This window comes from Chenopodium quinoa, unplaced genomic scaffold (assembly GCF_001683475.1).
Source record: "Chenopodium quinoa cultivar QQ74 unplaced genomic scaffold, ASM168347v1, whole genome shotgun sequence".
Classification (NCBI taxonomy): Eukaryota; Viridiplantae; Streptophyta; class Magnoliopsida; order Caryophyllales; family Amaranthaceae; genus Chenopodium; species Chenopodium quinoa.
In genome coordinates, this window is record NW_018742205.1 from 3,945,828 (window position 1) to 3,964,606 (window position 18,779).

The 18,779-nt window shown below is 35.4% G+C and overlaps 4 protein-coding genes across 4 annotated transcripts; 3 read left to right on the plus strand and 1 right to left on the minus strand.

Moving 5' to 3' along the window:
* Window positions 1-393: 393 nt before the first annotated feature.
* Window positions 394-3,075, minus strand: LOC110729690 (ubiquitin-60S ribosomal protein L40). The gene is made up of 5 exons (XM_021909469.1): window positions 2,923-3,075; window positions 2,713-2,799; window positions 2,459-2,561; window positions 929-995; window positions 394-701 (listed from the first exon to the last, which is right to left on the minus strand). The coding sequence occupies exons 1-5, from the start codon at window positions 3,023-3,025 to the stop codon at window positions 675-677; spliced, it is 387 nt and encodes a 128-aa protein (XP_021765161.1). The 5' UTR covers window positions 3,026-3,075; the 3' UTR covers window positions 394-674.
* Window positions 3,076-5,143: 2,068 nt separating this feature from the next.
* LOC110732184 (protein ANTAGONIST OF LIKE HETEROCHROMATIN PROTEIN 1-like) lies at window positions 5,144-6,296 on the plus strand. Its single transcript, XM_021912105.1, has 4 exons — window positions 5,144-5,398; window positions 5,492-5,717; window positions 5,803-6,056; window positions 6,132-6,296. The coding sequence occupies exons 1-4, from the start codon at window positions 5,144-5,146 to the stop codon at window positions 6,294-6,296; spliced, it is 900 nt and encodes a 299-aa protein (XP_021767797.1).
* Window positions 6,297-8,784: 2,488 nt separating this feature from the next.
* LOC110732193 lies at window positions 8,785-9,823 on the plus strand. The gene is made up of 2 exons (XM_021912117.1): window positions 8,785-9,138; window positions 9,230-9,823. The coding sequence occupies exons 1-2, from the start codon at window positions 8,785-8,787 to the stop codon at window positions 9,821-9,823; spliced, it is 948 nt and encodes a 315-aa protein (XP_021767809.1).
* Window positions 9,824-14,304: 4,481 nt separating this feature from the next.
* On the plus strand, window positions 14,305-16,561 carry LOC110729717 (40S ribosomal protein S14-2). Its single transcript, XM_021909500.1, has 6 exons — window positions 14,305-14,457; window positions 14,591-14,710; window positions 14,804-14,849; window positions 15,569-15,654; window positions 15,748-15,877; window positions 16,227-16,561. The coding sequence occupies exons 1-6, from the start codon at window positions 14,455-14,457 to the stop codon at window positions 16,292-16,294; spliced, it is 453 nt and encodes a 150-aa protein (XP_021765192.1). The 5' UTR covers window positions 14,305-14,454; the 3' UTR covers window positions 16,295-16,561.
* The last annotated feature ends 2,218 nt before the right edge of the window (window positions 16,562-18,779 follow it).

The following is an 18,779-nucleotide window of genomic DNA, read 5'->3' on the forward strand; positions in this document are numbered from 1 at the left end:
CATATTAAATCACAACTTTGGGACGACATTGAGCATGTACTTTAGTTTACAATTACAATCTAACTAGAGACGATAGAAAGGAGGAGCTGATTCTCTCTTTACTACACTTGTAGGAGAGACCTAGACCGAACCCAAGCGATTAAGTTTCAGGATTTAGTAATTTGCACACTATCTAAATCATTTACCTCAATAGGCAACAGCAAACAATAGAAAAAATTGTCACTCGTTCAACCAAGTTACACACCCATCTTGAGCCCTTAAAAAGTTAAAATTTTATGTTATTAGGTCTTCTCGTTGCATGATTACTTTAAGTTCAGAGCAATATACGTAATAAGCCAGATTTCACGTAAAATTGAGAGATGGAACGACGTCAAAAATCAAAATTACTAGAAATTTCCAAAATCATAGACCAAAATGTTACTCCATATATCATGACTGTTCTATCAATACAACAGATTCAACCATTCTAAAACATGACACACAAACAAAAACTGCATCATCCTACGGCCAACATGAGTAATTGTTTCCAAAGAACAAAATACAGACAACATTAACTTAAGGTACAAACACAATACAGACAATTGACGGGCAACCTTGGTTAGAATACACCCGGCCAAAACTTTGAAACTATCATGACAGCCAACTTGAATGATGATACAGCAATCTGCAATAGCTTACTTGATCTTCTTCTTTGGCCTCAGCTACGACATTATAAAAAGCACAATAAGCAACTGATCCATATCAAAGCTTTCAGTATATATTGGACAATGGGCTCGTACATCAACACAGGCAACCTTTAGTTTACATTTTTAATTGTACAAGCTTTTCATTATTGTTTTTATAAAAGAATTTTAATGTTATTATTATATGAGATAAGAATGGAGCAACACAATAACCATCTAACAGTACAATGAAAAATTATACAGACCTGGTTACTGTGCCCACACTTCTTCTTTCGGCAATTCACAGCCCTGGGATGGAGACGCGCATAGCACCTACAAGAAGTTGGAAAAGTGTCAAACAAAGAAGTCTATAATCAAGCAGACAATGAGACCAAAATATAGAATTGGAGACAGAGAAAAATTGGTTATATCAAATCCATATACATAAAAGCATGAAAATGAAGTAATAATTCAGAAATAAGCTGATGTAATATAATCCAGTACATGGGGGATGAACCTCTTGTTACAAGACATGGAATGATGCATCAGGTACTGGTCTCAAAATAAAAATACAAAAGGGTAGCAACAAAAATTCAGGGAGTGGCCTCAGAGATCTTGGTGGAAAATGATCATCATATGGATCCATGATGAATCCAATCAAGAGTAGCAAATATATTCCTTACATCACTGGCCAAAGTTTGTCATATAAACCCCCTTCACTTGACCAAAAAAGATATCTACATCAAGGGAATAATTCGAAACAAAGTTGATGTGAAGGAAACACAGAGGATGCAAGAAGAGATGCACTGTAAGTTTGTAAGGCTTTGAGTGATGAAACAGCCCAGTTTGTTATCGTTCTTCAGACTCGTGAAAATCAGCCTGATATATCCCAATTCCCATCTCATAAAGTTCAAGGTTCAGGATCCAACAAAACCATTCTACTCGTAACATTTACATACCTATCAATGAGTTACATGCCCGCCCACCCCATTCACTTATTTTCTCCCTTTCCACACTCAATGTTGAGGCGTTTTCATTAAGCATAGTGCAAAAAATGTATAAACATTCTAGTCATACTCAACATAGCAACTGCTATACATTCTACCTACTCTAAACCCCAAGAAAGATAACCATAAAATTATATTAACCCAATCACCTAATCCTACTGCACAAATGGGGCATAACACCAAAGGCAACAAGACCAAATCAAGCAACTAACAAAAGCTCAAAGAAAAAAACTTCACCTTCATAGCAAAAGGTAGTAAAAAACACCAGCAGATACTCCCCCCTCACACACACACATCAACACATACTTCCACACTCTGCATACTCAAAAGAGCACATGATACAACAACCATTCAATGAAACATCATAAACCCCATTAAACTAGTTTTCCCCCTAATATCGCAAAGTGAACTCAAAGGTAAATCCTTTTTCAGTTTGCAAACAGGCCGAACACTAAAGCACAAGCAGAGCCCACAACCAAGCACACAGAACCAATGCTCAAATACTCAAACAGCACTTCAATTTACAATGAAACCAACAATAATACATAAAATGTACCAACCATGAAAATCAACTGGCAAGAGAAAAGTAAAGTCAGCTGATAAAGTTGAAGAATGGAATATTAATTTGGGGACCTTGTATATCCTCATTAGCACGGTGTAATTGCCGACAAGGTTAAGTTAATGTCCCAATACAATGCAAATTAATCTCACTTAATCTAGCATTACCACAATAATTTCATCCTTAATTACGAGGGAAAACAGCAAAAATAAAAGAGTGAGAAAACATACTTGCGGCAAATCATCTTGTCCTGGTTGAATTTACGGGCCAAAGCCATCAATGAAGGCTCGATAATTCCTCCCCTCAACCTCAAAACCAAGTGAAGTGTTGACTCTGTTAACAAACCCAGAAAATATATCAACAAATAAATAAACCCAGAAAATTAATCAACAAATTTGACAAACCCAGAAAATTAATCAACAAATTAAGCAAACCCACAAAATAAATCAACTAAAAAACGTCCAAAAACCATCAAATGTTGTACCTTTCTGGATGTTGTAGTCAGCAAGAGTGCGGCCATCTTCAAGCTGCTTACCAGCGAAGATCAAACGTTGCTGGTCTGGAGGGATTCCTGCAAATTTCGAAAACCCCAACAAAAATTAGAATTGATAAACAAAAAATAAAACAAAAAATTATCTGAAATTCAAAAGGTATGAATTTGAAGAAACTAAGATGAAGGGAAATGAAAAGGGACCTTCTTTGTCTTGGATCTTGGCCTTGACATTGTCGATGGTATCACTGCTTTCGACCTCAAGGGTGATGGTCTTACCAGTTAGGGTTTTCACGAAGATCTGCATCTTTCAAGCTTTGTTTCAGACGACGGCATGAAAAATTGAGGTTTCATAGCTTCTATTTATAGTTCGGCGTTGATTAGGGTTTTGGAATATTTACTTTACTACTCGTAGCAAAGGGACGGTAAAACAACGATCCTCCGTAAATTACAACTAGCATTACTCCACATTAATTTTTCTTAGGGGCCGTTTGGTTCGCTGTAATGGGGAAAGGGAAAGGGAAAGGGAATGGGAATGATTACGTTTGTGAGTGTTTGTTTTGCATTTTTTGTCATTCTTATTCTCCATTTTTAATTTTTGGGTTTACCCAAAAATATTCTAAACTCATTCCCCACCCCCCACCCCTACCTTTTTCATTCTCTTTCCTCCTCATTCCCTCTCATCTCCCAAACACCCACGTAAAGCTGGGCATCGTGCCGTCATGCTGGCACAGTCGTGTCGTGTCGTGCCGGCCATTTCCACAAGTCGGCCCACGTGCCGACCCCCCGTGCCGCCCATTTATTTTTTATTTTATTTTTTTTAATATTTGCTTTATTATTTTGTTAAAAAAAATATTAATTTTATTATAAAAGTATCGTGCCTGGCGGGCCGTGCCGATGGGCCGGTGTTCGTGCCGCCCGCCGTGCTCGTGCCAAATTTCAATTTCCTTGTTCACGGCACGGCCCTCGGCCCACCGACCGTTCCACGTGTCGTGTCGTGCCGCTGCTGTGCTCGTGTCGGGCCGGGCCGGGCCATCTAGTGTGTCGTGTCGGGCAGCCCGCGTGCCAGCCCGGCCCACGCCCAGCTTTGACCCACGCATCTCCCTTCTCTCTCAAATCCTAAGTTGAAGCTTGAACCTGAGGTAGTCGTCGCCTCTGCCGTCGTTTCTCCGGCCACTCCAACGTCGACGCCGAGTAGGTATGTCTGATGTCCCACGCATCTCCTTCCTCTCTTTCGTGTTCTTGATATTGCATTTTTTTAATTGAATTCGAATTTGTTCTACTTGTAGATCATGAATTCGTATTTCTTTTACTTATACTTCACGAACTCATATGTTTTTTGGGATTTATTTTGTTAAATTCGAAAGTTTTTGTTGAATTTTTTTATAGAAGTCTTATTCTTAGGGTTCATGAATTTGTTACTTTTTAAAAAAAAAAAAATTCTACTCTACTGAATTGGTTGTGCCTCAAATTGTATGTTTAATTATATGGACTTCACGATTTAGCATTTGAAGTCTCATCAGGAACCTTCTTTCTGGGCCATAGAGCATTAGGTTGATAACATTAGGCTTATGAGGCTTAACACTCTACTAGGGGCAGGGGCTAGTGCATTACCCTTGAGTGCTATGCACACACACACTGCAGTCCTCCAATGACTGGAGTAACAAAACCAAGCCAGCTACCACAGACCTCCAAGGACTTTTTTTTTTCTTTTCTTACTGACATGTTATATTGGCTTCAAGCTGAATCACCATCATAACACTTATTCATCTATCAATAATAGTCTCTCTGATTTTGCTGCCTGTTTTATGATCTCATTTTTCAAGGTTAGCAACTTATGCATGATGTAAATTCAAATAATACGAATCCATAGGAGTAACAACTTTTTGAATTTGCTGATATATTAGTTTAGGGATTTATTATTTTCATGTGACAGTATAGAGTAGCAAATAATGCATGTCCTTGGTTTAGCTCTTCCCCGTGTCACTATAGAGACATGATTGTATTTCAGGTACTTGCATATCCTTAAGTTGGTTTTATCTATAATCATTGCTGGCTTTCCCATGTTCTATTATTTGTTAAGTTGAGACTTCTATATGTCTTTTGTATAAATATGTAAACTTTTCAATGATATGGTGTTGTTGATGTTCTTTTGTACAGAAAATGGCTCGTATTGGTTCTTCTTTGAAAAGGAAGAGAAATTGGGACCACCTTCGTTTTATAATTACTATGATTAATTATGTTGTGTTGTTACATTTGTTGGTGTACTCGTTAAGAAAAACAATATACAATTCTCAACACCTTAAGTTAGATACACAAGAAGAAAATGAGATTACACAACTTGAATAGAATGATTAGAGAAAGTTACACGTTGTGTAGGAACTATCTTCGTATAAATCGATACACATTCGGTGTACTTTTAGAGATGGTTAGAGATATTGGTGGATTACATGAAACAAGAAACACATGTTTGGAAGAGATTGTTGTGGGGTTCTTATACACATTAGCTCACCATAAGAAAAATAGAATGATGGGTGCACATTTTTATAGAGGTAGTGAAACTATTAGTAGGCAATTTCATGCTTGTTTGTTAGCAATCTTGAAGTTACATGTTGTTCTTCTTAAGAAACCAACTCCAATACAAGAGGGCTGCGACGATGAAAGGTGGAAATATTTCAAGGTAAAATAAAATAAAACCAACACTATAATTTGATAAACAAACAAAAAGTTAGAAATTATTAGATAATTTAAAGTGACATTGTTTGTTTTGTAGAATTGCTTAGGTGCTCTTGATGGTACAATGATTCTAGTTAATGTTCCTTGTGAAGATCGATCCAAATATCGTACTAGAAAAGGAACTCTTGCTATGAATGTGTTAGGAGTATGCTCACCTGAAATGGAATTTACATATGTCTTACCTGGTTGGGAGGGATCGGCACATGATGGTCCTATTCTTCGAGATTCTATTTCTAGGCCTAATGGTTTGAAAGTTCCAAAAGGTAATTTGATTAACGTAGTGTACTTTATGTTAGATTGACTTAAAAAGAGAGTAGAATTGAATTGTTTTTTGTTTTATTTGTCAAGGTTGTTATTATTTATGTGATGGAGGATATACTAATGGAGAGGGATTTCTTGCAATATATAGAGGTCACCTTTATCATCTTAAAGAGTGGAATAGGGGGGCCAGACAACCATTAACCGCCGAAGAATACTTCAACTTAAGGCATGCAAAAGCTAGAATTGTGATTGAGAGATGCTTTGGGTTACTCAAGGGAAGATGGGGAATTCTTATAAGTCCTTTTTGGTTTAGTTTACAAACACATGGTCGCATTGTGGTTGTATGTGCCTTACTACATAACTTGGTAACAAGATACATGCTTTCATAATTTGATGATGATGATGACTTGTATGAGGAAAGTAGTGACAGTGATGGTGATGATGGTGATGACAGTGATGATGATGATATTGAGTATATAACCTCCACTGATGTAACTAATGCCTGGACTAATTTTCGAAATACAATGGCCCAAACTATGTTCAATGATTGGAGGGCTAGAAACCGCAGACTTACTTTGTGATACTTTTTATTTTTGTTAAAGTTTGTTTGTTATATTTGAACTTGAGACTTGTATGTTTATTTCAATGTACTGATTTTTAAATATTAAGTTATGGATGTTGTATTTGTACTAGGGGTGAGCAAAACCGGGTACCCGGTCAAAAACTAAGGACCCAGTCCCGGAACCGGTTAGTACCGGGTCTAAGATTTTGCAACTGGTCCCGGAACCGGTATCAACCGGGTCCCAAAATTTTAGACCCGGAACCGGAAACGGTGGGTACCGGTTCTAGAACCGGGTACCCGGTGTTATAGTTGACCAGCCATTAAAAAACTTGAAACCATAGAAAATTTCCAGAATATTGAGATGAACAAATTAAGATCTAAAATCTAACCAATACATGAATTATACACTACCAAATTAGTATGAGTCAAATAATCTATATAAATTATAATTTAATATATAATCGAGCTTCTTCTTCGGGTCACCGCCCTTAACTATCACCTCTTCTCTCATTCTCTTAACATTGACGTGTTCTTCGTTGATGTGGTGGTGGTTCCGACTTCTTCATATGCCATGAATGAGAATTTGTAAGAGAGAACAGGTTCATAATATGTTTTTCGTCAAAAAAAAAAACAAAAAATAAAAAAAAATAAGAATTTGATATAGATCTAAGAATATGGAAAAGGGTGGTTGATGAATTATAAGGTGATATTGGCTGGTGAAATTTGTGAAGATAGTGCATTTGGTGGGCGGTGAAGAGTAGTTTTAGGGTTTTAATAATAAGTACTCCTTATAAGATGAATGGGTTGTGAGTAAGTGGGCTGGTAATAACAAAAAAGGCCCAATATTTCATTTGTTTACTGAATTCCAAAATTTTAGATGACTTGAAGAAAAAATGGTAATTAATCTTATGAAAAGAAGGTTCCTTTAGTTGTTGAAACACTTTCTCCTCTATAAAAACCTTTTAAACAAGCAGAATTCTACATAGAAATCCAACTGTAGTTCCTGCACATGCATCACCATCTACATCTTTCTCCACAACTACAAATTTCAGAAAAGACCAGCTCAATAAAACAAGAAATAGATCTGAAAATCTGAAAAAACAAGGTAAACCAATATCATGATAACTAGATTAAAAAAAAAAAAAAAAAAAACACTATTGCAAAGATGCAAGGTGAATGTGATCAGAAGATGGGATTGTAGTGTAGTGTAGTATGATTTTTTTATTTAATCATTCAGTCAGGAAAAAAATTCAACAAAAAATTTTTGAACTTTGGGAAATATCTCCTCTAAAGCAATTTTTCCACTAATCCATCGCAAGTGGTAAAAGCCAAAAGATAGAACATTGAGTTATTGACTCTGTTTCTTCCAATGTTTTTAACTCTATCAGGGAGAATGCAAGCAGCAAACATAACATCATTAAAACGAAACCCCAGTGTACCCACCTCATGTACTGAGATCAACACCACAATGTTAACAGCCAAACAACAACTTCTATAAAAGCAATGACTGAACTAAACATGTACAGCAACTAAAAATGGTACCCACCAATTAATACTCAATAAGAATCTATTCAAACACCCAGAAATTGCAGAAAAAGACTATAAGTGCAGTCAATTTGTACCAATTCATTGATTTCAGCATATTAAACACTCGTAACACCCTCAGAAATTGAAGAAAATAAAAATTAAAATTAACATAAACACTCTAACTATCTCCAAAGAAAATGCAAGCAGCAATAAACAGTACCAGAGATCTACATATGCAAGATGAAACAAAAAGCAAACAAAGTGAGAAAAATACTTACGAAAGAGACAGTCGTTCGGTGGCTTGATGAGAACGAAAGAGAGGATGAGATTTTGAGTACCAAGAGAAAAATACTTACGAAAGAAGACCGAGAATCAGTGAATTGATGAGAACGAAAGAAGACAAGATGAGATTTTCAGAGGAGAACAGAGAAGATTGAGAATGAACAGAGAAGAACAAAACCCTAGCAAAAATGAATTCAATGAAATGAGGAGGCTTAGTGGCTGACAGAAACCCTAGCAGAAATGAATTGGATGAAATGGGCCTAATGTTGTATTGGACTGTGGATTGTTGGGTTTTTTAAAAAAAAAATAATTTTTTATAACTAAATCAGTACCGGTTCCGGGTACCCGGATTGTCTGGATCCGGGACCGGGTACCCGGAACTGGAATTGGTTTAAACCGGGTACCCAGTGGGTACCGGGTCCGAAATTTTAGGACCCGGTCCCGGAACCGGTTACAACCGGGTCCGACATTTTGGACCCGGTCCCGGAACCGGTGGGACCAGTTCCGGGTCCGGACCCGGCGGATCCTAACCGGTTCCGGGTCCGGTACCGGGTACCCTGGGTCTTTGCTCACCCCTAATTTGTACTCGATATTACTTTCTTTTAGATACTTTGTATTGATTATTTTCTTGGTTAATTTCATTTTTATACATGAAATGTTATCTTTGCATGTTATTATGGATCAAATGTTATAGAAGGATGGATGAAAGTAGTGCTAATGCTAGTGGAGGTGGAAGGGGGAGAAACAAGCGGTTTTGGACTGCTAAAGAAGATAGGGTTCTTGTATCAGCATTATCAGACCTAGCTGTTGACCCTCACTGGAGGTGTGACAATGGGTTTAGAAGTGGTTACATGGTTCGATTGGAGGAGGTTATCGGTAACGTTGTACCTGGATGTGGTTTGAAGGCTTCACCACACATAGATTCTCGACTGAAGACACTTGTAGCCAAGTTTAGAGCTATTTCTCAAATGTTAAACACGAGCGGATTTGTTTGGGATGATGAAAGAAAAATGGTTTCTATTGAAAGAGCTGTTTATGACGAGTACTGTAAGGTATGCCATCTTATTTAAAGTCATTTTAATAATGTTTGAGATACTTGATGATGTTATATTTGATTATTATGAGTTGTTTTGTCTTTGGCAGAGTCATCCAAGTTGCAAAAATTTATATGGAGTTTCCTTTCCGCACTTTCAAGAACTGCAGAATATATATGACAAAGACTATGCTACTGGTAAACCATCTGAAGGTTATGTTGAAGCAATTAACCATTTGGAAAAAGTTGCCCCTTCGCAGGTTATACTTGATTCAAGTGATGATGAGGGACCCCGTGATTCTGGCACTGTTAATTCTCCTCCCTCAAAAAAAATCAAGACTGAAAAAACTGCAAAAAAAAGGAGAAAAAGTGATGGTGCTGGTAGTTCGAACGAGTTGGCTAGCTTACAAACATTCATGAAAGATATGAATGTTCATCTTTCCACTATGGCTAATGTAATGGCGAGAACTAATGAACGTGAAAAAGATACATATGAAAGAGAGAAAAAATTAGTGCAGCAGAGTGAACAAGTGCTAGAAGAACTACTCTCTCTCAATTTAGAGGGTGTCACTCCTAAACAAGTGTTTGAAGTTGCCGAACATCTAGCTTCGAAACCACACAAGCTTATGATATTTTCAAAGTGTCCAGACGCTTTGAAAAGTAGTTATGTTAAGAGTCTTATTAGGGAAAACGATGATGCTTAAAACTTTTGTCGTGGTTACCTCGTTTGTGTTAAATTAGGTGTTATGAACTTTGGTATGTTTAAAACTTTTGTTGTTGTTTCGGAACAATATTTTGGTATGATTAAAAATGCCGTGGTCTCTGAACAATATTTTGGTATTATTTTAAAAAAAACATGATATGAAACAGGTCTATTTTGAAATATTACAGGAAAATATGGAAACTATATTTTATTTTATATGTTACAGGTAATTATGGAAAATATAAAAATAGCACTCGTGACTTTTTTTCATTTTACAGGTCTATTATTCCATATTACAAGAACATAAATTTTTTTTCTTACTTTTGTGCTTATTATATAAAAACAGGTTATTATATGAAAAAATAGAGAGAAATTTTAAAATTCTTGGTTTGATTCCCTAGTTTGAACCAAACAGCAGTAAAGGGAATCAATGAACAGTTCATTCCGTTTCCTGGGCACAACCAAACAACTTGCCCAGATTAGGGGAATTCCTATTCTTTCTCCTGCATTCCCATTCTGCATTTCCATTCTGCATTCCATTCCGATTCCCCTGTGCGAACCAAACGGCCCTTTAGTTGATCTAATTTTTATTTCTAATTGCCTAAAAAATATAAACATCCATTCTCATATGAGTTGATTTGATCTTTCTTTTTTTTTTTTTTTTTTTTTTTTTTTTTTTTTTTTGCTGATGGAAATGAGTTGATTTGATCTTATTTGTACATTAATGGAAAAAAAAGTATTAAACGAAATAATAATTTTGTATTCGTAATTATTCAAATTTTACTTGTAATACATTTTCCTTATAACATTGATGAAATAACTTATGTAACACCGAACTAATAACCCCTATGATGACTTGCCACAACCACATATAAGAATTTGTAAAAGAAATATAACGATTGAAAATCGCTAGTAAAATGATAAAGCTTGTTTTTTTAACATTATTTCTCTAATCTGAAAGAAGAATTAAGTTACTTGTACTTAATTAAGTTGAAAAATGATGGATTGCATCTTATCATTAAGTATTTTTTTTTCTTTTATTACTAAAGACTTGAAGGAATTCTATGTATTTATCTCTTTTTTGCTATTGCAGGTGTATGCTGTCAAGAAAACATGCTTATGAACCTTAAATAAGACTTGACCCATTGTTACATTCACAATGTTTAGCAGCGAGCTAGTGACTCACAATTACTTCTTAACTAGATTTAGCCCCGTGCCACGCACGATTTTTACAAAATTTTACAATGAATTATAATATTAATTCAAAATCTATCAAAAAAAAATCCTCATATTGTTTAATGAAACTAAAATAGTTTGAATCTTAATTTATACTTAGAATTGAACCTTGTTTCTGAATTAGCTCAAATAGCCTGGTGAACCAGGTGGAACACAAAAAAAAAAAAGTAAAAGATAATAGAATAATATTTTATACAATAAAAGATATGGAAAATATGTGAATATTTTATACAATTTGAATTATATGAGATTATGAGGTGGTGAATATTTTTTTCAAGAAAGTGAATCACAATTATATAAAGTAATGAATATTTTATTAGGAAGTGAAGGGAAAAGAACAACACCAAGAAATGACACGTGTCATTTCTGGTGTCTGTTTTAGTATTATGTTATTATTAATTAATGTATCACAATAGCCCGATTTAAACATGTTAATTAAGAACTCTTAACACCAAATAACTACACTTATCTTATAATATAGTTCATAATAAAAAGTACATTTTGCAAAACTCTTGAATTAACCTAAGATATCACAAACAATTAATTCTTGAAATGAAGCTTAATTCAAATAATTGCCACTCAACAAATCTCCATAGGCATAATCATAGGTTGATCCAAAATGGGCTTTCATATATTATATTATACCTACAAAACCATTAATAAAGTATGGTCCCACTAGGACAGGTTCATATAACAAGGTTAGGAAATTGAGTACAAACTATCACACCGAATACTTTTAAAGAGCAAATCCAACGGTTGTAGCTAGGAACATGTTTAAAGTTCCTATTAGCTACTATTTTGACCATTAAAGCTAAAAATTATTATTGATTTGGCCAAACTGCTTCATAATTTTTTTTATTTTTTTTAATATGGATGATTGATAATATTAATAAAATAAAATTTAAAAAAGCTAATTGAGAAAGTGAGGGTCTTCTTATAACAAGCTAATAGTTAACTATTGGGACACAAACTATATGGTATGGCAAGCTAATTTGGCAATTAGCTTACCATTAATGATACTCTAAGTGGCTAAAAATATTGTTTTAATTGTCTTTGATTTTCAAACAAACTTTTGCTCAAATAATAAAAATCATATCTTACACTAGTTTGAACACTCATTTGACAATTTTATAGGGATTTCATGGGTAAATATACTTAAATTATCAAACACAATGAATCAACAATTAGTCGATAAGGATTCGGATTAGGGGAGGAGCGGTTGGGGGGTTTGGGGGTGGAGGAAGGGTTTATAGGGTTTTTCGGGGGAGTAAGGAGTTTATAAGGTTTTTCGGGGGAAGGAGGGGGTTTCGGGGGTAAAGGAGGGGTTTCGAGGGATTTTTTTTTTTGGGGGGTGGGGGAGAGGATGTTGGTTGAGCATTTGAGGGGAAGGGGAGGGGCGGTAGGGGTGGGGGGAGGGGAGTCGGTGAGGTGGCTCGTTTTTTCGGTGGTGGGGGTAAGGCAAGAGGCTAGTGAATTGGTGGTGGTATGGTGGTGTGGTGTTTGATAAGGAAAGGGAATTAGAATACCTAGAGGGGTAGAGAATCAACTTGGAACACTTTGGGGTAACGAGGAGGGTGAAGGAAATGGGAACAAAGGCCTAACAAATAACATCAAAAGGAATAATGACAGTTGATTCCCTTACCATTTGATGAATACCCTCAACTAAACGACCCATAATAGTTTGCAAAATATCACTTTTCTTTTTCTAATAGAGTTAAATTCACATTTTCATATTAATTGAGGGAGAGAACACGACAGGAGAGGGGTTGGTAATCACTACCTTTTGACTTTTGAATTAGAGGTCCATCAACCCACTTTTTATTTTCTGCTTGCAAGACTATTCACATATATATACACAACGATGTTCATAGGTGTGGTAATTAAATTAATAGCTTCTTCACAAAACAAATTGTAAAACTTAGTTCACAATATCTCAAATTGTTACTTATATCAAAATGAACATTTCCAATAGTTCACACGTAAATTAATCAAACCTTTTTACTCATATTTTTGTATACCATACCTAAACTCTTTACACATAACTGGAACAAAATCATTTTCACTTTGAAAAGTAAATAAACTTTCATTATTTTAAAATAATTCAATTTAATAAAGTTCATTCAAAGACACAAACATAAACTCAATGATAAATCCGAAACATAGTCTCATTCAACACTCATAACGATCTAGTTAATAACGACACATTTTAAAAAGAGAATCACAAGCAAAAACCCATGTTTACTAAGGAATAACTTTGTGTACTGTACTATCAACTTATAATTTATATATTGTTAAAAAAACTTATATATTTTTATAAACTCATAAACTTAAACAAATAAAACTCGTTTGCTTACACCATGCAACTCCTTTTAAACAAGGATTACCACAAATGAATATTATGTAATTATTGATATAGTAAAAAAAAATTAGACAGTCTAAAATAAATTCACTACTTATAACTTTCACAAAACCTTTATAATGTAATAAGGTAAACAAGGATAGTAGCAATGTAGCATAATCTCAACCTTCATTATTGATTTTCAAAAATCATCAACTAACATGAATTTCTTGATCAACCTCCATGAACCTCAATAACAATAACATAATAATAACAAGAATTGACAACTCATTCCAACAAAACTAAAAACAAATTTAATCTAACAAACCTTAATAAAACAGTCCTTTGGTATAAAGATTGAAATATTACAAGACAATTTAACTAACAATTTTTAAGTAAAATAAATTCAAAGTATGGCGGTTCAAACCTAGTCTGTACAAACCCATCCCCAAACTTGACTCAATAATACCCGTACTAGGAAAATGAATAATTCGTGCCTTAAAAACCAATCGATTTGACGTGTCCAAAATCAAATTCGACCCAATACGACTGAACCGGTCAAACCCAATTCAACCCATATTGTAGAGGTGTCAAAACCTGATCTGACCCGACCAACCAAATCCGAAACCGACTCGACAAATACTTGATATAGATTTTGACTCGCATGAACACAATAATTTAATGTGACTCAAGTTTAAAATAGACCCGACTCGACTCAACTTGACTTCACCGAACCCGACTCAAACACCTGAATTGACAACCCATATGCAATTTGACCCGACTTGGAGACTATATGGACCCGATCCGGACCACACGACTTAAGAAACGAAGTGCGCAGGCCATAAAAAAGAAGAAAAAAAGCAAGCCCAAAACGAAATGAAGCCCAATTAATTAAAAGAGGGCAATAAAAATGAACCCAATAAACACAAAACCCTAGCTATTTAAGATTTGCCATCGACCTCCTCCTCTACTTCAGTCTTCTTCTCTCTCACAACTTCACCTCATTTCCGCAAAAACCCTAATTTGCTCCCTTTCTCTCTCTTCCGTCTTCTGCAACCATGGTAAGCTTCTCCTTCTTCCTCCTCTCTCCTCAATTTCTGCAAATTTATGTTCTTGTTGTTTTTCGGAATTCGAAGATCTGATTTTTTTTTATTTTGATTTTTGCTTTTGCGATGATAATGGTGGTGATTTTAGTCGAAGAGAAAGACTAAAGAGCCTAAGGTTGAGACCGTCACTCTTGGCCCTGCTGTTAGAGAGGGAGAGCACGTTTTTGGTGTTGCTCACATTTTCGCCTCTTTCAATGATACCTTCATTGTAAGTTTGTAAATTAACTGGTTTTTTTTGGTATAATTTGATTGTTTTTTGGATTGTGTTATTTATTGATTTTGATTTTTGTTGGAATTGCAGCATGTCACTGATTTGTCTGGCAGAGAAACCCTTGTTCGTATTACAGGTTAAATATTTGATTTTTCAGGGTTTTGTCAGTCAATGTTTAAGGGTTGTGACTTTTTGGTTCTTAATTTTGCATTTGAATGATTAGTGTTTACGATTTTGATCGAGTAATTTGATGTGGTTGCTTTGTTCTTCCTGTTTATTGAAGTATGATCAACTGTTTATATGTATGAAATGCATCATGTTTTGATTTTTGAGAACCTGATTTTAAGATAGTACTAATGTACCTGTCTAAAGAATCCCTTTTTTAACTTGTGCAGAGTATATTGTGAAAACGAAGTTTAATCTTTTATGTGGCAATTTGAGAAGTACTGAAATTTGAGGTTATTGCTACATGTTTTGATATAAAATTCTGATAAGCTTAGTTTAGGGTAAATGTAATCTCCTTGTAATCTTTTATTTGTAACATCATCTGATTGTAGTTGTCGTTGCATGATTTGTGTCCTTATAATTGACAAATAGTACTCAATTTCTTGCAACAACAGAACATGGTTTTGTAAATTTATCTTAGACTATCCTGGTATTTAAACAAGTATTGTTTAACCCTTAGACTAGCATTACGCCCTTACCGCGCGTAAGATAATCGCTCTTGGACATAGAGTTGCAAGTAAAATTATTCATGTCAAGTACAGAGTTTGTTTGCGTCCTTTAATTGCCATTCTTTTTTAATGTTGTCTGGTGGTTTTGCTTTAAATTGATTGTGTGCTCTGGATTGTTCAGGTGGAATGAAGGTCAAGGCTGACAGAGATGAATCTTCTCCTTATGCCGCTATGCTTGCAGCCCAAGATGTTTCACAACGATGCAAGGTATTATTCATTTTAATTTTAATGACTAGACAGGATAATTTACTCCCCATTTGAATGCTTGTTGATATTTTGGTTTTGTGCTCTGAATTACAGGAACTTGGCATCACTGCTCTCCACATTAAGCTCCGTGCTACTGGAGGAAACAAGACCAAGACTCCTGGACCTGGTGCTCAGTCTGCACTCAGAGCTCTTGCCCGTTCAGGCATGAAAATTGGCCGTATTGGTATGGTTCTTACACCTGATGTTTATTGTTTTTAATTAATAATACAACACATCTATTGTGCTGCCTTTTACTCTTAAATCGTAATGTACTCAATTTTAATCTAGATAAATAAATTTTTATGGAATTATGGAATGATTGAGCGTAATCGCTCTTTAATTTCCTGAAGTAGTAATTACGATTGTATTTTCTATAATCTTGCAGCCTAAATTATTGAATTTCTAGCTTATTTGTGAGATCTTTAGCCCTTAAACATTGGTTTTTGCTTGCGATTCTCTTTTGTTTGAGTGTGCTTAGAACCTCCATATAATTTTACGACCCTTGTACTGATGCACTTGTATCTGCATTACAGAGGATGTGACTCCCATCCCAACAGACAGTACCCGCAGAAAGGGAGGAAGAAGGGGAAGGAGGCTGTGAATTATCGTGTTCCAACACTGGTCATATGGTCTTTATTACTATGGCTTTGTTAGTCTAGTTGCTGTTGAAGCCTTTGCTTTTCATTTTTGAAGTCGAACTTCTTGTAGTTTGAGATTGCATTAAGCATTATTATGGAGTTTTGTTTAAGAGATGAAATTTTGATGGTGGTTGAATACATAACTTTACAGTTATTGGATCATATGATAGTGTGTTGCTACACTCTGTTGTCATTGGTTCTTTAGCATATTGACTTGATTTAACTGATTTATCTTTTTATTTTGTACTTCAGTCGTTCCTGATCAAAACTTCCAAATCTTGTTTACCATTACATGTTTACTAAGCTTCATAATTAGTGACCCATTATATCAAGAGTATTCTCAATATCTTGCTTATTATAATTACGTAGTAGATTAGTTTGGTTGTTAAATGGAAGGGTTTTGGCCTTCAAATCATATTGTGGTAGGCTGGTAGCTGCTACGCCTGCTAGGCATCTGAAAGGGAGCTAAAATCAACTGTGTTATATCAACGAGATTCTCAAAACAGGAAAAGATATTAATGGTAATGTTTATGAAGAAGATGGATTAGCAGTTCCAATGTATCATTAGCTGACATACTTTGATGTTTTGATCCTATTTCACAAAAAATGTTGCTATTAGTGTTTGGTCAAAGTGATGGCTAGCGAAGCTGTTTTTCATGTCTGTAAGCCTCAACTTTGGTAACTCATTCCCGTATTTTCAAGAGGTTTTTGCTTTTTTTTTTTTTTTTTTTTTTTTTTTTATTTTTTTTTTATTTTTTTGACTGATACTGGATCCTGCAAGAATAATTCTTATGAGTGAATTGAAACATTTTTAGACTTTCACTTGTGCTAGTTGTGTATGTTAAGTCCCAATTATGTTATTTTTGCAATTATGTTTTTTGTGCATATCAGGGCATTGGTATGCTGAGTTGTAACCTATGCATCTTAATAACGGGATGTGTTTTACCTTAATCCGCCGAATCAAGGAACTTGACATTTCTGCTATTCCAAAGAACCTTATAAGGCGCCCTCGACTATCTTTGGTTGTCCAACACCGAACATGGATCTTTGTAAAATCTAATTCTTTCATTTTTGCGTATGCTAGACTCCAAGGGTTTCATCTGGCTATACACGTTAACTCAGCTGATGACCGTGAGTCTGACTAGGGATCTGTTCTGTTCAGCTTAATTTCATTTCAGTTCAGTAAATCAGAACAGACCTTAAGTTGATATTGTTGTCCAATCCTTTAACACCTAATTCTTGACCCCCTCAGAGTAGTTTTTGGATGAAAATCAAAGGAGTAAGATACTACTCTACTCGATGTTCCTAATGTGGAATATCTTGATATCTTGTGATGAAGATGTTTTTATGTTGCTCTACTCCTCCTGAGTTATGAATGCTCTACTAAAAGCTCAATTTGAAGCCCTGTTCCAACCTGGTACATCTGATGATCTTGTTAGTCCTGTAATGTCCCGTGTTTGTTCCAATGATATGGTAAGTAGGGGTCTGACTCTTGATTCTTCTCATCCTCCGCTACTTTTAATTGTTTTTTAATTCAATTCATAAGACTGTTACGTTCTTCGATTGGCAAAACTTTTGCAAGTTATAAAGCTTGCCTGCCTGCCTTTCATAGTCATCTGCGTAAATTATGAAGACAATGTTGTTCTTCGATTGGCAAAACTTTTGCAAGTTTAAGGACCCAGACTGTTTAGTGATCGAAAGAGGCACGATGCCTTTCTGTTGATGTCAGAGTGATTATAGGTTTTTTCTTTTTCTTTTGTTTTTTTAAAACTAAATCCACTCACAGATCATTTACCCAAGTTTGATGTTCAGCAGTTCAGCCAACCTCGATCAGATTTAAGGTGGAAGAGCCGAACAGCAAAACAACATGTCCTATCTTCAAGGATGAAGAATAATATAGAAATGGAAGCTAGGCCCTACCTCTCTGTAGTTCAGGTGATCAGCTGTTAGTACCACATAATTTATCAGGATACAAACTTCTCATTCTTTACCAAAAGGATGTTGTTAACTGCGGAGGTGTGTTTTCACCGTGGTAGCACACATCTCAGTTTTGATGATCATCCTATATCTCAGAGTGTGCACTCTTTGAATCTCATTGATCCATTCCCTGGTCTCTAGGTGTTTGTTGATAATGTACTGCGACTATGTCACCCTGATAATGTGTGATTAGGGGTGTGCTATTTAGTTGATTGGCTGCATGGACCCCTGTAGGTGTTGTCACATACTACTTGGATCCTTACAGATTCCTCGTTAGTGTTTCGTAAACTCAGGGGTCTAATAAAGGTCCCATTCTGATAAGTTAGCGATTAATGTTCAACCTACAGAAATACACGATATGGATGTCATGTACGGAGTATGAAATATATATCCAGAGTATGAATAGAAATATTTGTAAATGGTTGAGTGGAAGAACAAAAGGTCTTCAAAACTTAGTAGTGCATGCATAAT